Source organism: Chelon labrosus (assembly GCF_963514085.1).
Source record: "Chelon labrosus genome assembly, chromosome: 12".
Taxonomy (NCBI): Eukaryota; Metazoa; Chordata; class Actinopteri; order Mugiliformes; family Mugilidae; genus Chelon; species Chelon labrosus.
The window spans coordinates 8,553,441-8,574,527 of record NC_140345.1 but is presented as its reverse complement, the minus strand read 5'-3'; the positions used below and the strand labels follow the sequence as shown (position 1 = coordinate 8,574,527).

Below are 21,087 nucleotides of genomic sequence, written 5' to 3'. Positions count from 1 at the left end.
AGGTGAGCGCAGTGACCACCTTTCACCCAAAAGGCCTGGGAATAGTTCCTTGAATTCGCTGCTGAAGCAAGATACTGAAACACCTTTATCACTGGCGTGTTTGACCTGCTTTTCATCGAATCCCAGCTGCTTAAAGAAAAGATTCTCAGTGAAGTTTTTGCATTGATTCTTTGACAGCCAGAAGTGGGAGTCAACACCTACTCTAACTGAACACTTTGCTAATAACACCTATGCAATCAAATGCAATATAATACAACAGGTCTGCCATTAAATCAGTCTTTACAAAGCTGATGGATTTTCATTTTTATTGGCAACATCAGAAATTTCATTGTCAGATAATTCTACTGTATTATTATTATTATTATTGAGGCTGTAGTGGGTGATGGAGATGATATTGAGGAGTGTTCCTTATTTTTTTGCCCGCATCATGCAGGCTCTTTGGGTGGACAAAAACATTTGTGTGCACAGGTGTTACTTATAAAATACATGGTGAGCATATGTAAAAGTTTCCTATGAATTCATTGTGTGTAAAATATTTTGCGATTTGCTCTGAACAACAACAACAACAACAAAATAATAATTCAAATCTTAAAATTTGTGTTATTAATTATTTGACCTATTTATTGGTGTTGAAATGCTTGTTTGTGGGATGTTTTAAACCTGTAGTATCTTTGCAATGAGTTTGATATAATTTCTGCTCTTTGATATTTGACCTCTCTTTTGAAGGAAACCAAAATTAAATGTTCAGTTTCAGCGTGGATCAACTTTCTCACACGTGTAAACATTTGGACAATTAAAGCATCACTGTGCTACTATTACAATATGAACTTAACACAATATTTGCACACATATCTGTGTTTGGAGCTCAAAAGTGTGCTAATGTGTCTGTTGCCTACTTCATGGGTTTCTGTGTGGATAAATTCAGCCCTGTAGTTTAAAAGTGTTGACATCTGCTCGCTCAAACAGCGTGACAGCAGTGGTACGGACTCAGGATTTGAAGAAATGGGGGGTGGAGAGTAAAACGGGGGCCAGGATACAGACAGAGGGAAAGAGAGAGGGAGTGTTATCAATAATACCTAGTTCTATAGTAACATCTCCTTTTTGCTAAGTTGTCTTCAATGCTTTATTATCTGTCTTACTTCATACCATTACTTTATTACCTTTGCAATTTTATTTTTGAAAATAGAGAACAAACAACAAACAGAAGATGTGAGCACAATAACAGGAGAGCTTATTTTGTTTAGTCTGTAAGTGCAGGGGATGATCTCTGACCTCTTGACCTTGTTTTACATAAATGGGGTACGTGGTGGCAGTGGGTGAGAGTCGTGACTGGATTAAATGACAAATATGTCAGCCGCAAACAGCTCTAGTGACACGAAAACAGACTAAAAGCATGAATTTTGAACCTCACCGCTCCTATTGTCTCTCATGTCGTCACAGTGCCTAGAAGTTATGCAAAGCTTCATCCAGGAAGGCAGGAAACCGTCAGCAGACAGCCAGCGGGTGGTTTGGGCCACAAATAGTAGGGTAGTTAATACAGCATAAGGGATGAATGATCCTGTCAGATAGTCGCTACACACAGCACTCAGTTATAAGGACAACAGGATGCTCTGATTTCAGTTTCGTAAGCCTTACATCATTTTTGCTAATCATATAAGACATAGAAAGATGACGTCATGAAGCTGTCAGCGTGGAGTAATTAGAGCAGTGGACGGTTAGTGTGCTTAATGTGAGGATATTGAAGATGCATTATGGGGACATAACGCCTACTTAAGAGAAGATTAATGCAGACTTTTAGGGTGCTGCGTGGTTTCAGCGAGGGAGGGAAGAGGTTAAATCCGAGACTCCATTAAACAGGCCTGCCGACCCAATTCTGCAGTGGCGAGGGATTATAACACAAGGGGGGAGTGAGAGTGTTAATATGGGCCATAAACAGAACTTGAACCTAATGCACGAGACGACAGCAAGAGGAGGGAGCTGAATGGGGGCGCTGGTAGTAATGGGGAGGATAAGATGGACGAGGGTGGTCGAGTGTTGCTCTGCTGGAAGTGAATGATTAAATCATCTCTCCCTGGATTACTATTCCATATTCTAAATGGGAGATTTTTTAAGCTTCATAAACAAATGCACTCATTTATGAGGGATTAACCGTAATCTCTCTATCTCTATCCTTTTTTTTTCCTGTGCACCTCTCTCTCTCTCTCTCTGTTCCCTCTTACTACCTTTCTGATGCACTAATATCAGTACTACTGATATTAGTGCTGTGTTGTGTCTAAGCTCATATTGTATCATGTGTTTGTACTCTAGGCATACAGGGGAAAACTGACAAAGAATTAACCATCTACTTTTTTATTTTTAATCAGCAGGCAGCCCTAGAGAGTGTAAGGGAATCTTAATAGGTTATAGGTACAGATTGTGTGTATTTGGTATTTAGTACTCCGGCTACATTAGTAAAAGGTCTCATTTATTATTACTCTTCATTTTTAAAGGCAGTGATTGGTCAGTAAAGTTTCCAATACAAACGTACAGGCTGACAATAGATAGAGAGGAAAAGACATCGTTTCCCTTCATCATATACAGTATAAGCACAGTATATACACACAGCAAACTTTACATGAAAAGGCAGCAATATGGAGTCTCATATTGTACAAATGGAGTGGTGAAGTGGAGATGGAGTTTGGGCCTGTTATGGCACGGTGGCCTGTTCCACCAGAATGTGTCTGATTGTCAGTCTGTCAGGGTCTTTTTTTTTTTTTTTTTTATTTTGTCCGCTCTCACAGCTCATCCTTAGCCCCCAACACGCTGCCTCTCCCTCTGCTCCTCTCCGTCGGCGTTTGGCTTCGACCGTTCCGTCCGGTGCCAGCGCTGCCCTTTGTCTCGCTCTCGTCCTTTTTCACCACGCCCTGTCCATCAGCTTCCCACATGGCCTCTGCCTCCTCTCGCTCCTGAGGGAGAGACACAAGGAAAGAGAGTACCGTTCAGTCTCGTTGGAGTGACTGTAACTCGTACTTTCGTTTTTCACGTCTGTGGCACAAACTGATTCTCCCCTGTTTAAGTGAGACTATGTACTGTATCGTCTTCCAAACAGCCACCACTGGGGCCAACAGCGGGATAATGATCATCATTTATTTACTTAAACTTTCCTAACATAACCAAAAACATACCAAAACATAGGTAAGCAGTCCATGTAAGGCTGCAGCTGTTAAGCTTTTGCTGATCTATGACAATGAAATTAACTTTTCTTTCATAAACTAAAGAATGAGTTATTTTTTCATGAAATGTTACACAATCATACTCAGTGCCTGTAAATGCCCACTAATAGTCCAATACTTAGAATCTGATGATATCATAATTAGATATAGGTCATGTAATTGAGCATGTGCTGTCTGCATATTCCATTAACCCCCTCCCCCCATGTAGCATTAACCAACTAAGACTCCTTAAGTTTGAGGGCATGAGTTAAAGAGGCTGAAGCTCCATATGGACGGCTGCATATAAACTGGAATATCACTGTATTATTCTTTTCCATTACACATTTAAACAGCTTAGCAGAACTATTCTGTTTTTTAGAGTTTGATGCTTAAACTGAACGTGCTACTGTAACTGGTTTTAGCTCAACTGCTGAACAACATCTCAACTTTTCTTCTCAAGTTTTATTATGCAAAATGACTGAATGGATGAATTCCTTTTATATGAAAATGAGTAAACAACACTTGTTTACAAATTAATATCTACTTTCCCCCAGGCGGATATCTGATAAACCTAAAAGACACTGACATGAAATGGACGCAGACCAGGCACAGTAAATGAGAAAACATGCAAACACCCAACAGATTTGCATTGCGCTCCAGCTGGTCTTGTTATCCAACGCTGGTGTCACGACACCGACAACCACATGACTGCAGGCGACCGCCTCGATCTGAGGAGGAGGAAGAGGTCATGACTTTGTGTGCCATCATACTGCTCACCATGTCCCTGTAGGGCTTCTCCTTCGTGAACCACAGGGCCAGTGCGCACCGCCGGCCCCTTGTCACTGCAGTAACGCCATGGGGGTTTACGGGACCTGAGGAGAAGCCCACCAGTCGACCACAGCTGGGTTTTACTCGAGCCTGTAGACAAAGAGCAGGACAGAAAAGTCCACGGTTTACCAGACCCAACAAATATTCACCCAATTAAATCACATAATTAAAAAATTCTCTGAGGGACCAAGTGACTTACTGTTACTGTCTTGGCATCTCTGTTTGTGAAGAACAACTCTCCCCCATCAAAGTTGTCATTTAGGTAGAGAATGGCACTGTAAGACACAGATTTGAGGTTTGTCATTCAGCCATAAAAACAATTACAGTCTACGTAAAGACTTTGTCTGTGCTCTCAACATTCATTAAACTGTTAATCCCAAATGATTTGTGGAAAAAAGCGCCCCCTAATAGCAGAGATGAGCAGATTATTTTTATGTACCTAAGGTCTCTGTGTATGAACGCTGGCGGTTCCTTCCAGCACTGGTTGGTCTCCGGCTCAAGCAGACAGTTGTCAACATGGACAGGGTGAGACAGGTCCAACCTGCCCTCCTGCTCACCTGAGTGCAAAGTAAATGAAACCATCAACTGTACATAGAAAAAAACCATATTTGAATTCACAGTCTTAAGCTCCGTTGTAGAATTTATTGAAGAAAGTGAAACAGTAAGAAAAATACAGATAATGTTTTACCTGCAATAGCGCTGCGACAGACTAGGTGCGTGAAAGAGATGAAAAGTCCCGAGGGGCTCCTGAAGTAGGAGTGTAGCAGGACTTTCGCTCTTTCGCCCAGCTCGTGTAACAGGCGGGCGTCCGACTGGTTCACGAGGCCATCCTGAGCCAACTGTGTACGAAGAGGCCATGAGGGTCAAGAGATATTGCCAAAAACTTGACATATGCCGATTATCAGTATCTGCTTTTCACCCACCTTTAGAGCCCTGAGGACAGTCAGACCTTCAAATGTCTCATGAGGTGTGTGCGGAGACCGTCTCCCCCGGTAACCATCTCCAACAGCTGCTGCAACCTGTGGGAGACGAAGCAAAAGGGAAGGTTGGGATGTTGCTGTGTGTTTTAGAAAACCTGAGTGTTTTACTATAAGTAACTTACTGATGCTAACTGCAGTATTCTAGTGCACTCCTTCTCGGTCATGACCCCATCAAGGACGACGCGATTGGTCCCTTTCAGAACCTCGTCGTCCATTGTGATGGTCACACCCACCTGAGGGACTGGGCCTCCTGTAGGGAGAAGACAAATACATGATTACAGTCTTAACATCTCCTGACTGAAACAAGAAGGTGGAATGACTTTCTTACCTGCAAAGAAACCACTGTCATCCACTTCCTCCTGCAGCTCTCCCTTTTTAATCTTCTCATTTATTTTCTCTTTTTCATCTCTGACAGTGAAACACAAAATACACCAAATTGAATTCTGTTAAATTCTACTTTCTAAGTTCTGTTAGTTAATTATTTTTTTTCCTTCCTATTTCTCATACCTCCACATTTCTCTTAGAGATTCAGGTACAACATCTTCTGGAGTCCAGAGATCCTACATAGGAGGAGATTGATGAACCCAGCGAGGAAATGTCTTACAGATATCCCTCTAGTTAAAAGACTGCACTGATACTTACTGGGTCAGTGAAAGTGAAGTCAAGGCTCTCCATACCAAAATACAGCAGCTTCTTCTCCTGCAAAGAGCGACGGACGTATCTGACAAGCTCCTGTTTGACAAACACAAGGACAAACTTGTGATCAAACTTTGAATATTTGTTCTTGTGCTCTGAATGTGTCTGAATTAACTGAACAGTGATACATTACCTCCCTCATGGATTAAGATATTTACTATATGTTTATGACAGTGGACTAACTGGAGTTTTAGCAGGTGATCTTATAAACATATTATATAGACTTCGGACATAGAATATTTCTGTCACCACTGTTATTTTAATGTACTGGACTTTGAGTAGTACCTGTGCCGGCTGTGTGCCCTGTGACTCTGTGTCTCCCCCTAGTGTTTCATAGTATAGCTGCAGGTTGTCTAAGGAGTCCTGGTCAGAGGGGTAAAAAAGCAGCAGAGAGCGAAGGGTCTGCAAAGCTCCACTAATATCACCAGCTGTTTGGAAACAAAAATGCAAACTAAGGCCAAGACTGCAAACTAAAAGCGTGCAAATGAATGCGGTGTGATAACGATATCACAATTTAACACCTTTAAACTGTGCAATGTGCAGATGTTCAAGCTGTGTGGGCAGGTAGTCCTCCTGAGCAGAAATCCTTCCAGGCCGTACGGCTACCTGAGTCACACAGGACTGCCGGCAAGCGAGCAGGCTGAGGGAGAGAGCTGGATAAATGAGAAAAAGGGTTTTTAAATGGCTCTTTTTGTTTGGTTAAAAGGATAATAGCACTTCAGTCTGGGGGTCTTTTGCTTTTTTTTTCTTACCTGCAGCCTTCTCAAATGCACCGTCAACACTGTCCACTCCTCTGTCCTCGGGCAGCCTCTGGGAGGCAACCTCACACTGCACCCTGCACTCCTCCGTTTGCCGCAGGGTTTCAGTCACACAAGCTTTCCATTTCTCTACTGCTTTCACCCAGTCAGAGGAGGCCTCATGCTGGAGGGCAGCGTCATATAGCACCTGGATGTAATAGCATACGTTTAAACATATATGTAGAGAGAGAATAATGTTATTAAGATGCACTGACTTTTAATGTAAGAAAATAAATTGTTCAGTTCATTTAAAGCTAAAATTGTGGCCACATTTTTGAGACATGAGTGCACATCATTACATGGATCATTTAAGCCTAATCATGTTCTGGCGGATAAAATGAGTTGCTCAAGCAGAAGTCTTCATTGGGCTGGACATTTTCAGAGAGAGAGAGGGAGAGAGAGAGAGGAATTTATTCCCTCGGGTAATGGTTGGCTCTCCACAGTTATCTGAATCCATTTCATTCATTTTTGAGTTGTGCTCTTACACAGGCCTGTTTTAATATATTGTGCCTGCAACTTGCACCTCTTGTTGATGCAACATATCAGACTTAGTTTCTTTGTCTTCATTTATATATAGTCATTATATAGTATTTAAGCAGCTAACTAACACCGTTCACTGATGTTCAACATTGTTTCTTGCTATAAAAGCTTAAGCAATTGTGGCCAGGATTCAAAAGGACCTAGTGCAGCTATAATCTCTCATATTTTTCCTCACCCAGTGTTTCTCATACTCAGCCTCTCTGTCCTGGAAATCTTCCTCAGTCACACCTTCCATCCGCCTGTATTTCTCAATGTTATTCCTCATTTCCAGGTGACTGGGGTTGGCCACAAAGAAGGTGTGAGCAGCTGATGCTGCCTTCTGTAACTTCTCCATCTGATGAGGAGAAAGAAGAAAGTCTGAATGAAGGGTGTTGGTCAGTCATCAGTGTCTTTATTTACCTTTATTATCACAGATGAAGGTGCATAATGGAAGCTTTCAGGGTTCGTGGGGGTTCTGTGCAGGTCTCGAAGTAATTAACGTCAGGGCAGAGATTGATAAATAATAGTTTAACCTGTGTGTCCAAGTCAGGATGCACACACAACAAACAGCAAACTGTTCGTAGTTGTGATACAGTGGTAGCGATACATTAGAGACAGCCGCTGTTGAACTACTCTACTGGGCCCCAAATGTTGAGATGCAGGCACTTGAGACTGGACTGATCAATCCCAATGGGTCAGATGTTAACACAAGGTCTGAACAGGGCCAGGGACATGGAGAGGGGTACCGCTATAAATACTAATTAGGACAGAAAATCACAGCACAGACATTTAAAATACAATAATACAGAATATAAGATAATGACAAATTACCAGTTGTATTACGTTGCAGATCATTATTGCTGTCTGAAAGAACAGCTTACCTTGTAATATGTGACTTGCAAGAAGTTATATGGGTTGCGAGTGCTGAATTCATACTCTATGTCAGTAGAGACAGGGAGCTGTCCAACAGGCGTGACAGAGCGTCCAGTACAGAACCTCAAACATTCAGCTTTCTTCTGCACCCAGTCCAAGGCCCAGAGGTCCCATAGACTCCCCTCTTCAGAGTCTAACCATGCAAAAATTAAATATGCATTTGAAACATTTAGAGTAGATTTGCTGGCTCTTGTGTTTTAAATCTTCAATCAATAGACTGTTAACGATTTCATTTACTCATAAAATATGATACTATCATGTTTTTCTGCTCCTTTGTAATGCAGTTGTGTTCTGGTCTAGAGTTCATGTTATATTTCAACAACATTCAGACACTGAGAAGTGGCCAGTAACTTCAGTTGAGTCTTTTACCACCAGTAATTAACTTCAGCCCAAAGCAGTTAGTTTGGCTAAATGCTAGAAAGAAAGGAGTAAGGGGAAACAGCTCTTTGTGAGATTTTAAAAATGTTTTAAACAAATTCATGAAAACTGAAAATCCCTGAACATTTCGCTGGCAAGTTGTAAGATTTAAAAACATATTAATATTAAACTGTTGCCTATACGCTGCATGTCCAATTTATCCATATGAATCTGCTTCTCCTCCTCTACTCCCTTCTCTTCTGTCCCACCTCCGCAAATCTTAGCTTCATGAAGGTTGTGGTGTTAAGTGTCTCTTGATTCAATTGTGTTTTCATGAAGACATGAAAGGTGTACTATTGAATTCTATTTTTCTATTATTTTGACAACCACATTTTAGCTAGAGGGCTAGGCTAAATAACAGAAAGACTTTTGTATTAAATTCACTAGAGTTTAACAGCACCGCACATTACCACCTTTCTTACTCTGTTTAAACCTAAATTCAACTTTACAACAATCCTGAAGGGGATTTAGTGCAGGACTGTTGTGTTAGAATAGATTAGTTATTAGACAGCGTTGGTTTGGACTGGTGTGCCTAATGAAATGTGTAATGAGAATATAAATAACACCGAATTGAAAAGAAATGGAAATGGAATTATTTGTGCTTGACATGATAATAAAATCAATCCATCCCAATAAATAAAAAAAGAAAATGCTGAATACTTTCACATCTGTGCATAGGCCTTTAAAATTTCTGAAATGAAAATACTGTATCACTGTGCATAGACACACAAACACACAAAGTTACAAAACAGAGTAAACATGGTTTCATCTTTAAGATTTGCTATAACTTGTAAAAAAGTGATTCATTCATTTTATTAACTAAATGAGCTGCTGCTGCCATAGTCCTCACCTGTGAATCGCATTAATCCATGCAGACTAAGTATTAAACAGACAATAACTGCCACCTCTTAACTCACCTAGTTTACCCATAGCCTCTGTCCCTGCTTCCAAACACTCATCGTGACACTGCCTGCGGACTCGGAACAGGGACTCCTTGGTCCAGATGGATTTCTCCAGCAGCTCCGCAGCCTTCGCCCACTCCCCACCAAAGTATGCCCGTACCCCGCTGTAATACAGAAAATCATACGGCTGCAGGAGCGACAGCACATTAGAGCGGCCACCGCCAGAAACTGCTGAAGAAAAACTAAATAATGATGGAAAAACAAAAATACACGCCACGTATACAGTGAAGTGTTCGGAGCGGGGCGCCATGGTCCCAGAAACTACCCCAGCGGAATGAGCAGATGAGCTGGGAGAAGAGGAGGGACTAAGGAAATGTTTAGGAAACCAAGGAGTCAAAGTTTCCTCCTGTTTGAGGGAATGGAAGAACTGTTAGATGGTGCACTCCTTACAGCTCATGTTAACGTAACTTACTGGCATTTTTATTTGTTTAAACTGGTTTAAATCAAACGCGCTACTGTGTTTGAAACTATTTAAGCAAGACAACACGTTTAACGGAGCGGCGACGCAATGTATGCACTCCACCACAAGAGGGAGCTATAGAAGGCTTCAACTGGCATTACCGTAAATATGAGAATAAAACGGTTTGAAACAAAATGAATGCCTGTCGCACCAATAATTAAGTCATTCTCGTATATCAAATACAATTCTAAAAGTCGACTTGTTGCTAGTAAATGGGATGTATATTTACTACATTGTTTTACTTGTATTTTTTAAAACACAGCAATAGCACGTATTCTCTGGTTTACGGTAACGAGCTGGAGCCCCTCGGCGTGCGGGCAGGCAGCTGAGTTCGTTCGGCCTTCCCTCAACACAAGGCAGCATCCCATGATTCATTCAGCCAAACACAGACAGCACAAGACGGGCTAGACAACTGACGCTCCTCCGAGCCGGGAAATCAAGAGGCTGGGGGTCCAAACTCAGTAGAGCAAGTGTCCCACTGAAAGGCGGAACTAGCGAGCTTGCCATGGCGGAAATTGGTGAGGTTTTGATGTCGGTTTTGTCCACAATTCGGGTTCCGAAGCCCGGGGACCGTGTCCACAAAGACGAATGCGCCTTGTCATTTGCCTCGCCGGTGAGCCATCTTCCTTTTGAAAATCAAAACGCCACCAAATAAATAATGTTGTTTTATTTTTTTCCTCACTTCGCCTGCCTCTCATCTTTGTCTTGCACAACGCTTTGTCGGTGCTGCGCTACTTTAACGCTGTGGTTTAGTAGATTTTCCTGTTCCAACTGACTAGCAAGCTAGCAAGCTAAGCTAATAATGCACTGTAATGGAAACTTAGCTGCTCTAGCTTGTTAGCTAGCTATGTTGGTTTGTCTGTGCTGTCAAACTTGAAAGCAAGCTAAGTGACTTGTTTTATGGTCAGAACTACAGAACAACTGTCGTTGATTTGAACGTAACCTAACTCATAAAACCCCAGTCTTGTTTTACGTAGTTTTAGATAACATTAATTCAGTGTTGCTAAATGGCAAATGTTAGCAGACTGACAGGAGAGCTAGTTACATAGATGATAGAAGCATATGCTGTGCCATGGTTAACTTAAGACACACTGCTTTCAACTTTAATTTACTAGTGTTGTGTCACGGTGTGAGATAAAGGAAGGAATCTAACAAGTGACATTACTTGTTTGTTTGTTTGTTTTTTTACAGGAGAGTGAAGGAGGCCTGTATTTGTGCATGAACAGTTTCCTGGGTTTTGGGAGTCAGTATGTGGACAGGCACTATGCTCGGACTGGTCAGAGGGCTTATTTGCACATCACCCGGACTCGTAAGGCAAAGGTGGACACTTAATTTTACTTTATGGTCTTACATGTCACCCAAGGACGCTTCTCTTTCAATGTCCACTCAATTAATCTCACTGCTCATTCATATATGTTATTCTCATAGAAGGAAGATGACAATAACTCTGGCTCTGGGCACCCACCAAAGAAAAAGCCCACCAGATTGGCTATAGGTGAGTATTTATAGAAACACCATATATACATGTCACTTGTTTTCAGAGGGACGTGTGTTTACCATCTGTCTTGTTTTTCTGCTCTGTCTAGGGATTGAAGGGGGTTTTGACGTGGACCAGGAGCAATATGAGGAGGATGTAAAGGTGGTCATTTTACCAGACAGACAGGAGGTGACATCGGATGATATTGGCACAATGCCTGATGTGGTGAAAGAGCGGGTAAGTTATTGTGGTTTTATCTGCCAAGAGAAATATTGGCGTCCTGCTACACCTTTGCAGGGTTATCTCAATGGTAATATTAAAACTGACATTGGTATAAAGCTACAGTACCAAATATATCATACATGGTTGTGGTTGCTCTCATTTGCTACATTTAGATGGACAGTGTTTCTGCTTCCTGACAAAAATCATTCTGATTAGAAAATCCAACTTGACTTTTTAAATGTGCGCTTAATAAAATGATGCAGCAAGATATACTGTACATGTATGTTTACATGCCCCAAAACATTATCAGAACAGAGCTTTTATAGAGACATGCACAAGGTCTCAGCTTTATTGATAATATTTATTAGATCCAGTAGAAGAAGATGACCAAGATGTAGGTATAACATATAATGTTTTTTCCATTATTTTAATACTAGAATTTTTTCTGCGGGATAGAGATACGTGTGCCGTATGGATGCTAAACTTGAGTTCTTCGTCGGGTCTGACTTTTCTGGTTCATTTGTCTGTCTCCCCCTAGGTCTCTCTGTCAATGGCAGGTATCATGGCAGCACACTCAATGTCTCATATCTTACAAGTTCAGCAATGGGATGGAGAGGTGAGACAGGAGTCAAAGTATGCCGCTGACCTTAAACAGCTTGACAATGGAGTCAAAATCCCTCCCAGGTGAAGTCACAACTGTTTAATTTAAATATATACTTCATACTTGCATATGATAAACACCATTCAAAATTGAAGAATGGGCAAACTGTCTTTATCAGTTGTTAATCCTTGGTAGAATTCACAGCTCATTTGTCTTTATTATAGCAGTTAATCAATTGTCTTTCTAAGTATAAAATTCAGGATACAGTTAGAAGTTATTTTTATTTTTTGAAACCTGTGAAGTGCGTAATGGTAGCACAAGACTCAAACCTTTCCTCTTGGTGTCCCAGTGGCTGGAGGTGTGAGGTATGTGACCTCCAGGAGAATATCTGGATGAACCTGACGGATGGTAAAGTGCTTTGCGGTCGCAGGTATTTTGATGGCTCTGGGGGCAACAACCATGCCCTTCTCCACTTCCAGGAGACAGGATACCCACTTGCTGTCAAACTCGGTACCATCACTCCTGATGGCGCTGGTAAGCAGATGATCAAAAAATGTTAATGTCAAGGACATATTCTGTGGGCCGTGTTGGGTCTCTGTTAACCAAAACTGATTAGTAATGTGTGTGAAGCTTAGTGATTAAATTACCTTAATTGCATATACTGTTTTGTATGTCCAGATGTGTATTCCTATGACGAAGATGACATGGTTCTGGATTCCAAGTTACCAGAGCACCTAGCTCACTTTGGTATCGACATGATGACAATGGAGAAGGCAAGATTTGTGTTTCTGCCGATTGTAATGGAAACTGACTTTATAAATCTAGTTTTGTTGTTCAGTTATTGGCCTCTGCAACTATCAGAGCTGTGCACTTCTTTCTGGATTTTCGGTTTTCAGCGTCAAATCAACTTCTTGTAGACAGAAGTATTGATCAGCTTTCTGCTATACAATTGCAGTGTGACAAATTTAGTCAGAGGCATTGGATTTTTTTTATCCTTCTTGGCCGACATCCAGACAGTTATGGCCGGCATTGCCTCATAGAGTAGCCATTGATTACATGGTGTTACTAAAGGGCTCCAAAATTCCACTGCAGTCTTGGAGCTGATAACACAAAAAAGATAAGCTTGACAAGCCTGTGTGCTGGTTCACAATCATGGTCTAGTTTTTTTAGAAACAAAATATTAACTGTAGCCGTAGTGCAGTGACATGCCTACTGTCCCATTTCAAGCAAATTCCTAAACACTTGTTTCTTCTGATTCCCATCTGCCATTAATTTCTTGGCCACCTGCTTCTATTCTTATGCAGATCACAGCCTTCACAGTTGTCAGACTCTAATATCTTGTACCTCTCACTGCGTACTGTAATGTTTTTGCCTTGCTAACATATTGCTGCACACACTTAATGATATTGCACAGACAGGGGGTGATGGAGGAGTGCTGCAATAAAGCAGAATCACTTAGTGTTGCAGTGGTGTGTTTTGTAGTGGCATCTGTGTGCTGTCATTACTAATTCATATTGGTAAATTCTGCTCATCGTTCTCAAATCTTGCATTTATAGATTAAGATTGCTGCAAAGAATTTCATTTGTCTGCACCCCCCACGTCATTCATCTCTTTGACTCTTCTGCTCTCAGACTGAGCGGACGATGACGGAGTTGGAGATTGCTGTGAACCAGCGCGTGGGCGAGTGGGAGGTGATCCAGGAGTCGGGGACCACCCTGCGGCCCCTCTATGGCCCCGGCTTAACTGGAATGAAGAACCTGGGAAACAGCTGCTACCTCAATTCTGTCATGCAAGTGCTCTTCACCGTGCCAGACTTCCAGAGCAAGTCAGTACCCTCTTTCACAGCCTCCATCTTACCGTCCGTCCCAGACGTTTTTTATTTTGGCAGTGAAAACATTGCTTTAATGTTAATGATTACAGTTGTAGTTCTTCTGAAAATGTGTTACCTTTACATTATGCGCCACTTGTATTTGTAAGTAGAGTAAGCCGTTGTAATCCAATATGCTTTTTGTCAGATTCAGCACATATGTCCTCACTGTTCACTAGCAGTCCCTTCTGCGTGTGGACTGAAAAAAAATGACCCAGTCTTGGTATACAGCCTGTCTTTGTAAATGGGTCCTATCCTCACAACATGTACAGGTATCCAGCAGTGGAATAGTTGCAACTATGAGCGTCCACCATATCAGAGAGTCTCATCCTCTCTTTCCAGAGGCAGGAATTGTTGCAACAGTTTATTCACTATCTGTTTAATTAGCTACATTACTTGTCCTTGTACTCTTTCTCTTGTTACTGTCATTGCCTTGGTAATGTACATTAGTAGTAGTAGCAGCTTTGGAAGGATTACTGGAGGGGGGATGTGTTTGTTGTGCTTTTTAGTCCAAATATCAACAGTTTTTCTGAAGGCTTGTTTCATAGCTTTCTATTTTTTTGCCTTACAGGTATGTCTCTAACATTGACAAGATAATTGATGAGGCGCCAAGTGACCCAACACAGGACTTCAAAACCCAAGTGTGAGTGTCCTGTCTCAAATGACAATCTTGTGTATTGTAATCTCTTCTTTCGAGGTCCAGAAACACCCTTCATCATTTCAACAGGACAGCCATGATGAGATTTGATAAAATATTGGATTCTAAGGTGCTTCTTTCCTTTACTGTCCTGAAAAAGTATCCATTATCTACTGTAGACAAAATAAGCCTTTACAAATATACCCGAGCACAGTGTGCAAGTTGTCAGCCACAGTCAGTTATGGCGTCCTTTCTAGCTATAGTACATCGGCTACACGTTGAAGTCTGATGTTTGTCTTTTAATGTGGGTTACCCTTAAGAATTGAGGCGCTGTATTGATATCAACACGGGTTAGAAAGACTTCTGTTGACCCTTGGCCTTATGTCATTTTAGATTTATTCAGGAGAAAAGGGCTTTGCTTCGTCTGTGTCTTATTTAAACTGAGCATACCACTGTTAAATCACACTGCTCATCATACTTTTACATTCAGATATAGAAGCAGTAGCTAATTTTACACTATATCATGTTTTTTAATTGAAATCTACCACATGTAATGAGGCATGTAACCTAATTCTATACAGTCTCTTGTTGTGCTGCACAAAACCTTTTTTTTTATTCTCACTAGAGAAGACAATGTCTTCTCTGTGATTCTTTTTCCACCATGTCATTTGAAATGCAGAAATCCTCCTCCTGTGTGAGACTTGGGTATACTGTGTAGTGATGTCAGTTTTGTTTGCTTATCCCAGAGCCAAGCTTGGTTACGGTCTGCTGTCAGGAGAGTATTCCAAGCCAGCACCAGACCCTGGAGATGAAAATGGTGCATCTGAACCCAGAGTAAGAACAAAACAGTCATTCACGGAGGAGAAGTTTGTTTTATTGCAAATATCCACATATAGTACATATAGTACATATAGTGTACCTAATATTAGCTCTGACTGCTGACAACTCCTGCTGCTCATGCTTTACTTGCAGGGAGACCAAATCGGAATCGCACCACGAATGTTCAAAGCACTTGTTGGACGGGGCCACCCAGAGTTTTCCACCAATCGGCAACAGGATGCTCAGGAGTTTTTATTGCACTTCATAAACATGGTGGAGGTAAAGCTGAGAATTCACTCTGCTTTTCTTATTAGTCCTTAGCCATCTTCTCTTTATAGCCGTATTTCATTTCCCTCACAGAGGAACTGTCGCTCTGGATCCAACCCATCAGAAGCCTTCAGGTTCCTGGTGGAGGAGAGGATTGTGTGTCAGCAGTCACAGAAAGCCAAGTACACCCAGCGGGTGGATTACATCGTCCAGCTGCCCGTACCCATGGACCAGGCTACCAACACAGGTGAGGAGATGATGAGCTTCAATGTCCAGTTTAATCTCAGGTTAAGTATTACATAGCTTTAGCTTTACTTCATCAACTTGCTGCAAGAAGCAGGAAAGCAGCGGAAACTTTAAGAAACCAAACAATGATACAGTACTTGAGGACTTATCGTCATTTGTAGGACTGGTGAAATGTATTTAATTTAATTTTTGAAATCACAGAAGAGCTTCAGGAGGCTGAGCGCCGTCGTGAGGAGGGGGACACATCAGCCCCTACAGTGCGTGCACAAATCCCCTTCACAGCTTGCATGGCGGCCCTCAGTGAACCCGAGATCCTCACCGACTTCTGGAGCTCGGCTGTGCAAGCAAAGACTAGTGCTACCAAGTATGAAGAGAGACTATCCCACTTATACTGAAAGTGATTAATCGAAACAAAATTTAAAACATGTTTAATATCGGCTTCTTTCTCATCTGTCAGAACGACCCGCTTCGCCTCTTTCCCTGACCACCTGGTTATCCAGATTAAGAAGTTCACCTTTGGCCTTGACTGGGTGCCCAAGAAACTGGGTGAGCAAAGATGTCATTAAATGTTAATGTTGAAAAGATAAATACTATTTTTGCTGTTCGTTAAAGAAAAGGGAATATCTGCTCACTGACACAAACTAGGCCACAGCATAGTCTGCTAAAGTTTTAATGCTCCTGAGACACATACAGCAGTGCATCCTATCGAGGCCCTCTGGGATTTGGCAGGTTTTACATTGTGGCCACAGTGGTTATTTAAAATATATTCTGAAGTGCCTCCTACACAGTTCCAGTCAACACGTTTTAATCACAGCTCACAGTAATGAATACTGCAAGTAACCAAGCAACTGATGCTTAAATGCTGTTGTTAAACTTAGAATAGTTAGGGGGTTTCAGCTGTAAGTGGGCAGTGGATTACCCAGCTGTTAACACATGCACACTCAAAAGTGTTAGACTCTCTCTCACCTCTTATTAGACTAAAGCTTGTGCATTTGTTTAATTTTTAGCATACACAAACCCAGCTACTACTGAGCAGAATTGTCTCCTATTGTCAAAGTACTGACTCGTGATTGGGTGTTTCCACATTATTTCTTGCAAGCTTGGTTTGGCTCAGCTTTTCTGACCCGCTGGGCAAGTGTTTGAGTCTTATAGTCTTAAAGGCATTCTTATGTCCAGTAATTGAGACTCGGATTTCCTTGAAACCATCCAAAACCACAACAAACTGATCAAAACCCAGCTGTCCTACCCATAGCCATAATTTTCTACATGTTGTATGTTGTCTGTGTCAGAATAGTGTAAGCAAATTCAAGAAGGTGACAAAAAATGCAAAACATCTGGACTGCAGTGGATGACGGGTAACTTGTGTGATTTTCCTCTGAGCAGATGTGAGCATCGACGTTCCCGATACTCTGGACCTAAGCGCACTGCGTGCAACCGGCCAGCAGCCAGGCGAGGAGCTTCTACCAGAGGTGGCCCCGCCCCCACTCATGACCCCAGACGTGGAGGTTAAAGGTATCCTGGGTTTCCACGGCAACGAGGAGGACGACTCGCTCTACTCCCCACTGCTGTGTCAGTCTGTCTGTCATTTCTGCTCTTTTCCTTCTTACCTTGAGACTCTTATTTGTCCACCCTTGATTCATTCTTTTCTTTTTCCTGCCTTTTCTGTTTTTCATGAGTCCCTCTGTTGCCTTATTTGTTTACTTTTGAATGATGTGTACTGATTTGATTACATTTTAAGTTACAAAAACCACATCTTTTAGTTTGAAGTTTCTTTTATTATTTAAATTATTAATTATGTCAATCATTTTTAATTATGTGATCAGGTCACAAGCCAGGTCACTGTTTTTTTTTTTCCTTTTGTAAACGGTTAACACATAAAATGAAAACCAGCAAATAACGTAAAATCAATTTCACAAAGTACACCCTAGTAATTCCACAGTTGCCTTTCCTCACTCTCAGCTCCGGTCCTCGATGACTCCACTGTGTCCCAGTTATGTGAAATGGGATTCCCTCTGGAGGCCTGCAGGAAAGCGGTCTACTACACTGGGAACACTGGAATCGATGCTGCCATGAACTGGATCATGGGCCATATGGATGATCCAGGTGTGTAGACCAGCGGGAATTTACCAGAAAACCAATCAGCATTCTGTCTTGACGTGTCATCATGTCTTCATGTTTTCCTCTTCTGGTCTGCTGTAGACTTTTCCGCCCCCCTGGTTTTGCCAGGCTGCAGCTCTGGCGCCGGAACAACCCCCACCGAGAGCTTGTCTGAGGAGCACCTGGCAACCATCGTCTCCATGGGCTTCAGCCGAGACCAGGCAACCAAAGCACTTCGAGCAACGGTTAGACTCAAACTCCATCCAGCTAGAGATTAGGATTTGACCACAGGCCACTAGTCTAAAAGAAGAACCTCATTGAAATGGGCACATCTGTTTTTATTTTAATTTAGACAGTTATATAGCTGAGTTTTCCTTATTCGCAGAGACTCAAGTCAGTGTAGTAGCAGCAGGATTTCATGTGAAGGTACTGTACATCAAATTAAGATATCTGGTAACATATGTTGGACCTTAAGGACTTTTATGGTTGTGTCTATTATCTACTGCAGTGTTGCCAAAATGATGTGCAGATATAACTGGCAGAAATTGTTTTAAAAGCTTGGTCCCAGAACAGATCCATAAATCTCCCCCCTTACATATGGGTTTGGATTTCATTAAAGCATTTATACAAAATGCTGAGGTGCGGTAACTCTTGGAAGTTGAGTATGGAGTATTTTATTTTCTCCAAACAAGATGAAAGTCGAGTTTTGCGTTTAGAAAAAAAAAAAGATCAAATTTGTCAACAATTGACATTTACATAAGTGAATTAGTAATGTAGAGCGCTGCAGTTTTGGATCAAGGTAAGAACATATTTTTTGCTGGCTTCCGTCCCGTCAGTAGCCAGACGAGCAGTTTCATGCTGAGTCAGAGGAAAGACTTGAGCATCGATGCGCTGCTTTTTGTTTTCTATGCTCAGAAACAACTTGGTTAGTGCTACTGTTGACAGTTATTACAACTCTATATTTCCTTACAGAAGTCAGCGATGATTGGATTTTAAAGTTTTTATTAAAGCATCATACTCCAACTAAAGATAAATACAGCTATCACATAATATCATCTTTAAAAATTCGTTCATGTTTTGTGATAGTTGTCTTTGAGCCTCAAACTAGTAAAATATTACAGTTATTTATTAATGAGATTAGATTCCACATAAAGCTTATATCTAACCAAGAAATCCATTGGTCAGTGGACAGACCAGGCAGTGAGTATATAATACATCTTATTGTTTTTGATCAATAGAGCAACGTTCTGGACAGAGCAGTGGACTGGATCTTCTCCCACCTGGATGACCTGGAGTCCATGGATGTCTCTGAAGGAGGTCGCTCAGCGGCAGAGAGCGAGGGTGGCAGGGACCCTCCACCTGGGCCTCGTGTCAGGGACGGACCAGGCAGTGAGTCTGTAGGAGAGGGCTGAGAGAGGAGGCTTACAGAATGATCATTAGCTCAGATTGTGTCCTCACAAATGAGTTGTAAACATGTTATATGTTGACAACTTCAAGTCTTCCAGAATTTCATATTTGTTTAATGTGACATAAAATGTATATTATATGTATTTTATAATTAGAATTAAATTCATTTTTCACTGTTTTTCCAGAGTACGAGCTGTTTGCTTTCGTCAGTCACATGGGGACGAGCACCATGTGTGGCCACTACGTCTGTCACATAAAGAAGGACCAACAGTAAGTGCTTTTTGCAGGTGTTACAAGCTTCAAGGGTAAAATTTAACCAAACATTTAATTGAATTTATATCTATATTTGACTGTTTAAAATGAAACTAAATAAAATGTAGTTATTATATTTGTTTTTATGTTCTCTAACTGGTTAATTTATCTAAAAAAAAAAAAAAAAAAAACAACAGTGAAAAATAGATAGTAGTGGTTTTAAGGGGCCTCAGCAGGGGGCGCCATACCCCAGATCAAAAGCATCATTGGGCAGCTGCTGATGTACTCGGTGTAGAGTGTTCATTTGTGCTAGAGCTTGTGGATTAACAGATAGTGGAGTCGAGTCTGTACTACTGTGTGTTTCTTATTATATCTTAAATAACGCTGCTACCCATTTAGTAATGAACTGTTTACTCTTTGTGTTTCACAGATGGGTCATCTTCAACGATCAGAAGGTGTGCGCTTCAGAGAAACCTCCCAAAGACCTGGGATACCTCTACTTCTATCGAAGAGTGGCGGAATAAGGAGCGTTGCACTGTGGGTGAAGGAGGAGACAAGTGGATGCCAACAAACACACGTGACAACCCTCATAGTTGCACTCCAACAAGCTCTTACAAATGCTCTGGCATGCGTCACAACTGACAGAACTGTAAATAAATCTCTCAGATCGCGTATATTCACAGTTAAAAAAAAAAAAAAATGGTGCAGGTGTACAGAGAACGTGTTGGGGGAGGAGGGGGGGGGGGGGGGGGGGGGGGTAGTGTGTAGTGGTTAGTGGGTAGTGGTTTCCTTTCAGCCACTGATTACAAACCATGAGCAGATGAGTTACCTGGGCAACTGTGCTGAGTAAAACTGAGGACCAGCTGTTAAAACATCTGCCTGGGGTTTTACTTAGAAACATGTTTTCATGAAATTCACCTTTTTCCTGGTAACAAGCCCCAAGCATTAGAGTGACTTTAATTGCTTAGTGCGTTCACTCTTTATTAATAAGATTGCTTAGCTGTCACTGTTAATCCAAGCTCTGACTATTGATTTTCACTGCCATCAGTAGTCACGGCCCCTCCCCATCAAAGTACGCTGCTTCCTGCCTCTTTCATCGGACGATTGCAGCTCGGTGTCACTACTTCAGCTAGACACCACCTCCTCCTCTAACTGTTTACTGTAAGTCAGGAAGTAAAAACAACATCCACGATGTCGGTGAATAAAAAGAAAAATGATGGCTCTAATGTGTGTTTCAAAAAGAAAATAAAAAGTCATAACACCAAATCCCCTTGTTTTTCTTAAAAAGTCTGGTGAGGGTGATATCTGGGTGATTCTTGTTTTATGTTGGTTTTATTTTGAAAACAAATGCTTTGTTACTTCTGCTGTGACAAATAAAGAAAATGTCTTTCTGTCACTCAGCCTTCTCATTT

The 21,087-nt window shown here is 41.5% G+C and overlaps 2 protein-coding genes across 2 annotated transcripts; one reads left to right on the top strand and one right to left on the bottom strand.

The window, feature by feature from the left end:
* Positions 1 to 1,985: 1,985 nt before the first annotated feature.
* p3h3 (prolyl 3-hydroxylase 3) lies at positions 1,986 to 9,609 on the bottom strand. The gene is made up of 16 exons (XM_084557030.1): positions 9,279 to 9,609; positions 7,893 to 8,077; positions 7,208 to 7,366; positions 6,448 to 6,640; positions 6,217 to 6,348; positions 5,981 to 6,123; positions 5,642 to 5,731; positions 5,507 to 5,559; positions 5,328 to 5,407; positions 5,122 to 5,249; positions 4,943 to 5,038; positions 4,708 to 4,858; positions 4,459 to 4,576; positions 4,219 to 4,294; positions 3,969 to 4,109; positions 1,986 to 2,945 (listed from the first exon to the last, which is right to left on the bottom strand). The coding sequence occupies exons 1-16, from the start codon at positions 9,571 to 9,573 to the stop codon at positions 2,775 to 2,777; spliced, it is 2,211 nt and encodes a 736-aa protein (XP_084413156.1). The 5' UTR covers positions 9,574 to 9,609; the 3' UTR covers positions 1,986 to 2,774.
* A 508-nt stretch (positions 9,610 to 10,117) lies between these two features.
* On the top strand, positions 10,118 to 20,399 carry usp5 (ubiquitin specific peptidase 5 (isopeptidase T)). The gene is made up of 20 exons (XM_084557711.1): positions 10,118 to 10,396; positions 10,975 to 11,103; positions 11,212 to 11,278; positions 11,370 to 11,497; positions 12,021 to 12,166; positions 12,433 to 12,617; positions 12,762 to 12,856; positions 13,715 to 13,908; positions 14,522 to 14,593; positions 15,334 to 15,421; positions 15,560 to 15,685; positions 15,767 to 15,920; positions 16,121 to 16,283; positions 16,377 to 16,465; positions 17,303 to 17,431; positions 17,879 to 18,022; positions 18,119 to 18,261; positions 19,255 to 19,405; positions 19,609 to 19,693; positions 20,106 to 20,399. Exons 1-20 carry the CDS (start codon positions 10,289 to 10,291, stop codon positions 20,197 to 20,199), a joined length of 2,490 nt encoding a protein of 829 aa, XP_084413837.1. The 5' UTR covers positions 10,118 to 10,288; the 3' UTR covers positions 20,200 to 20,399.
* The last annotated feature ends 688 nt before the right edge of the window (positions 20,400 to 21,087 follow it).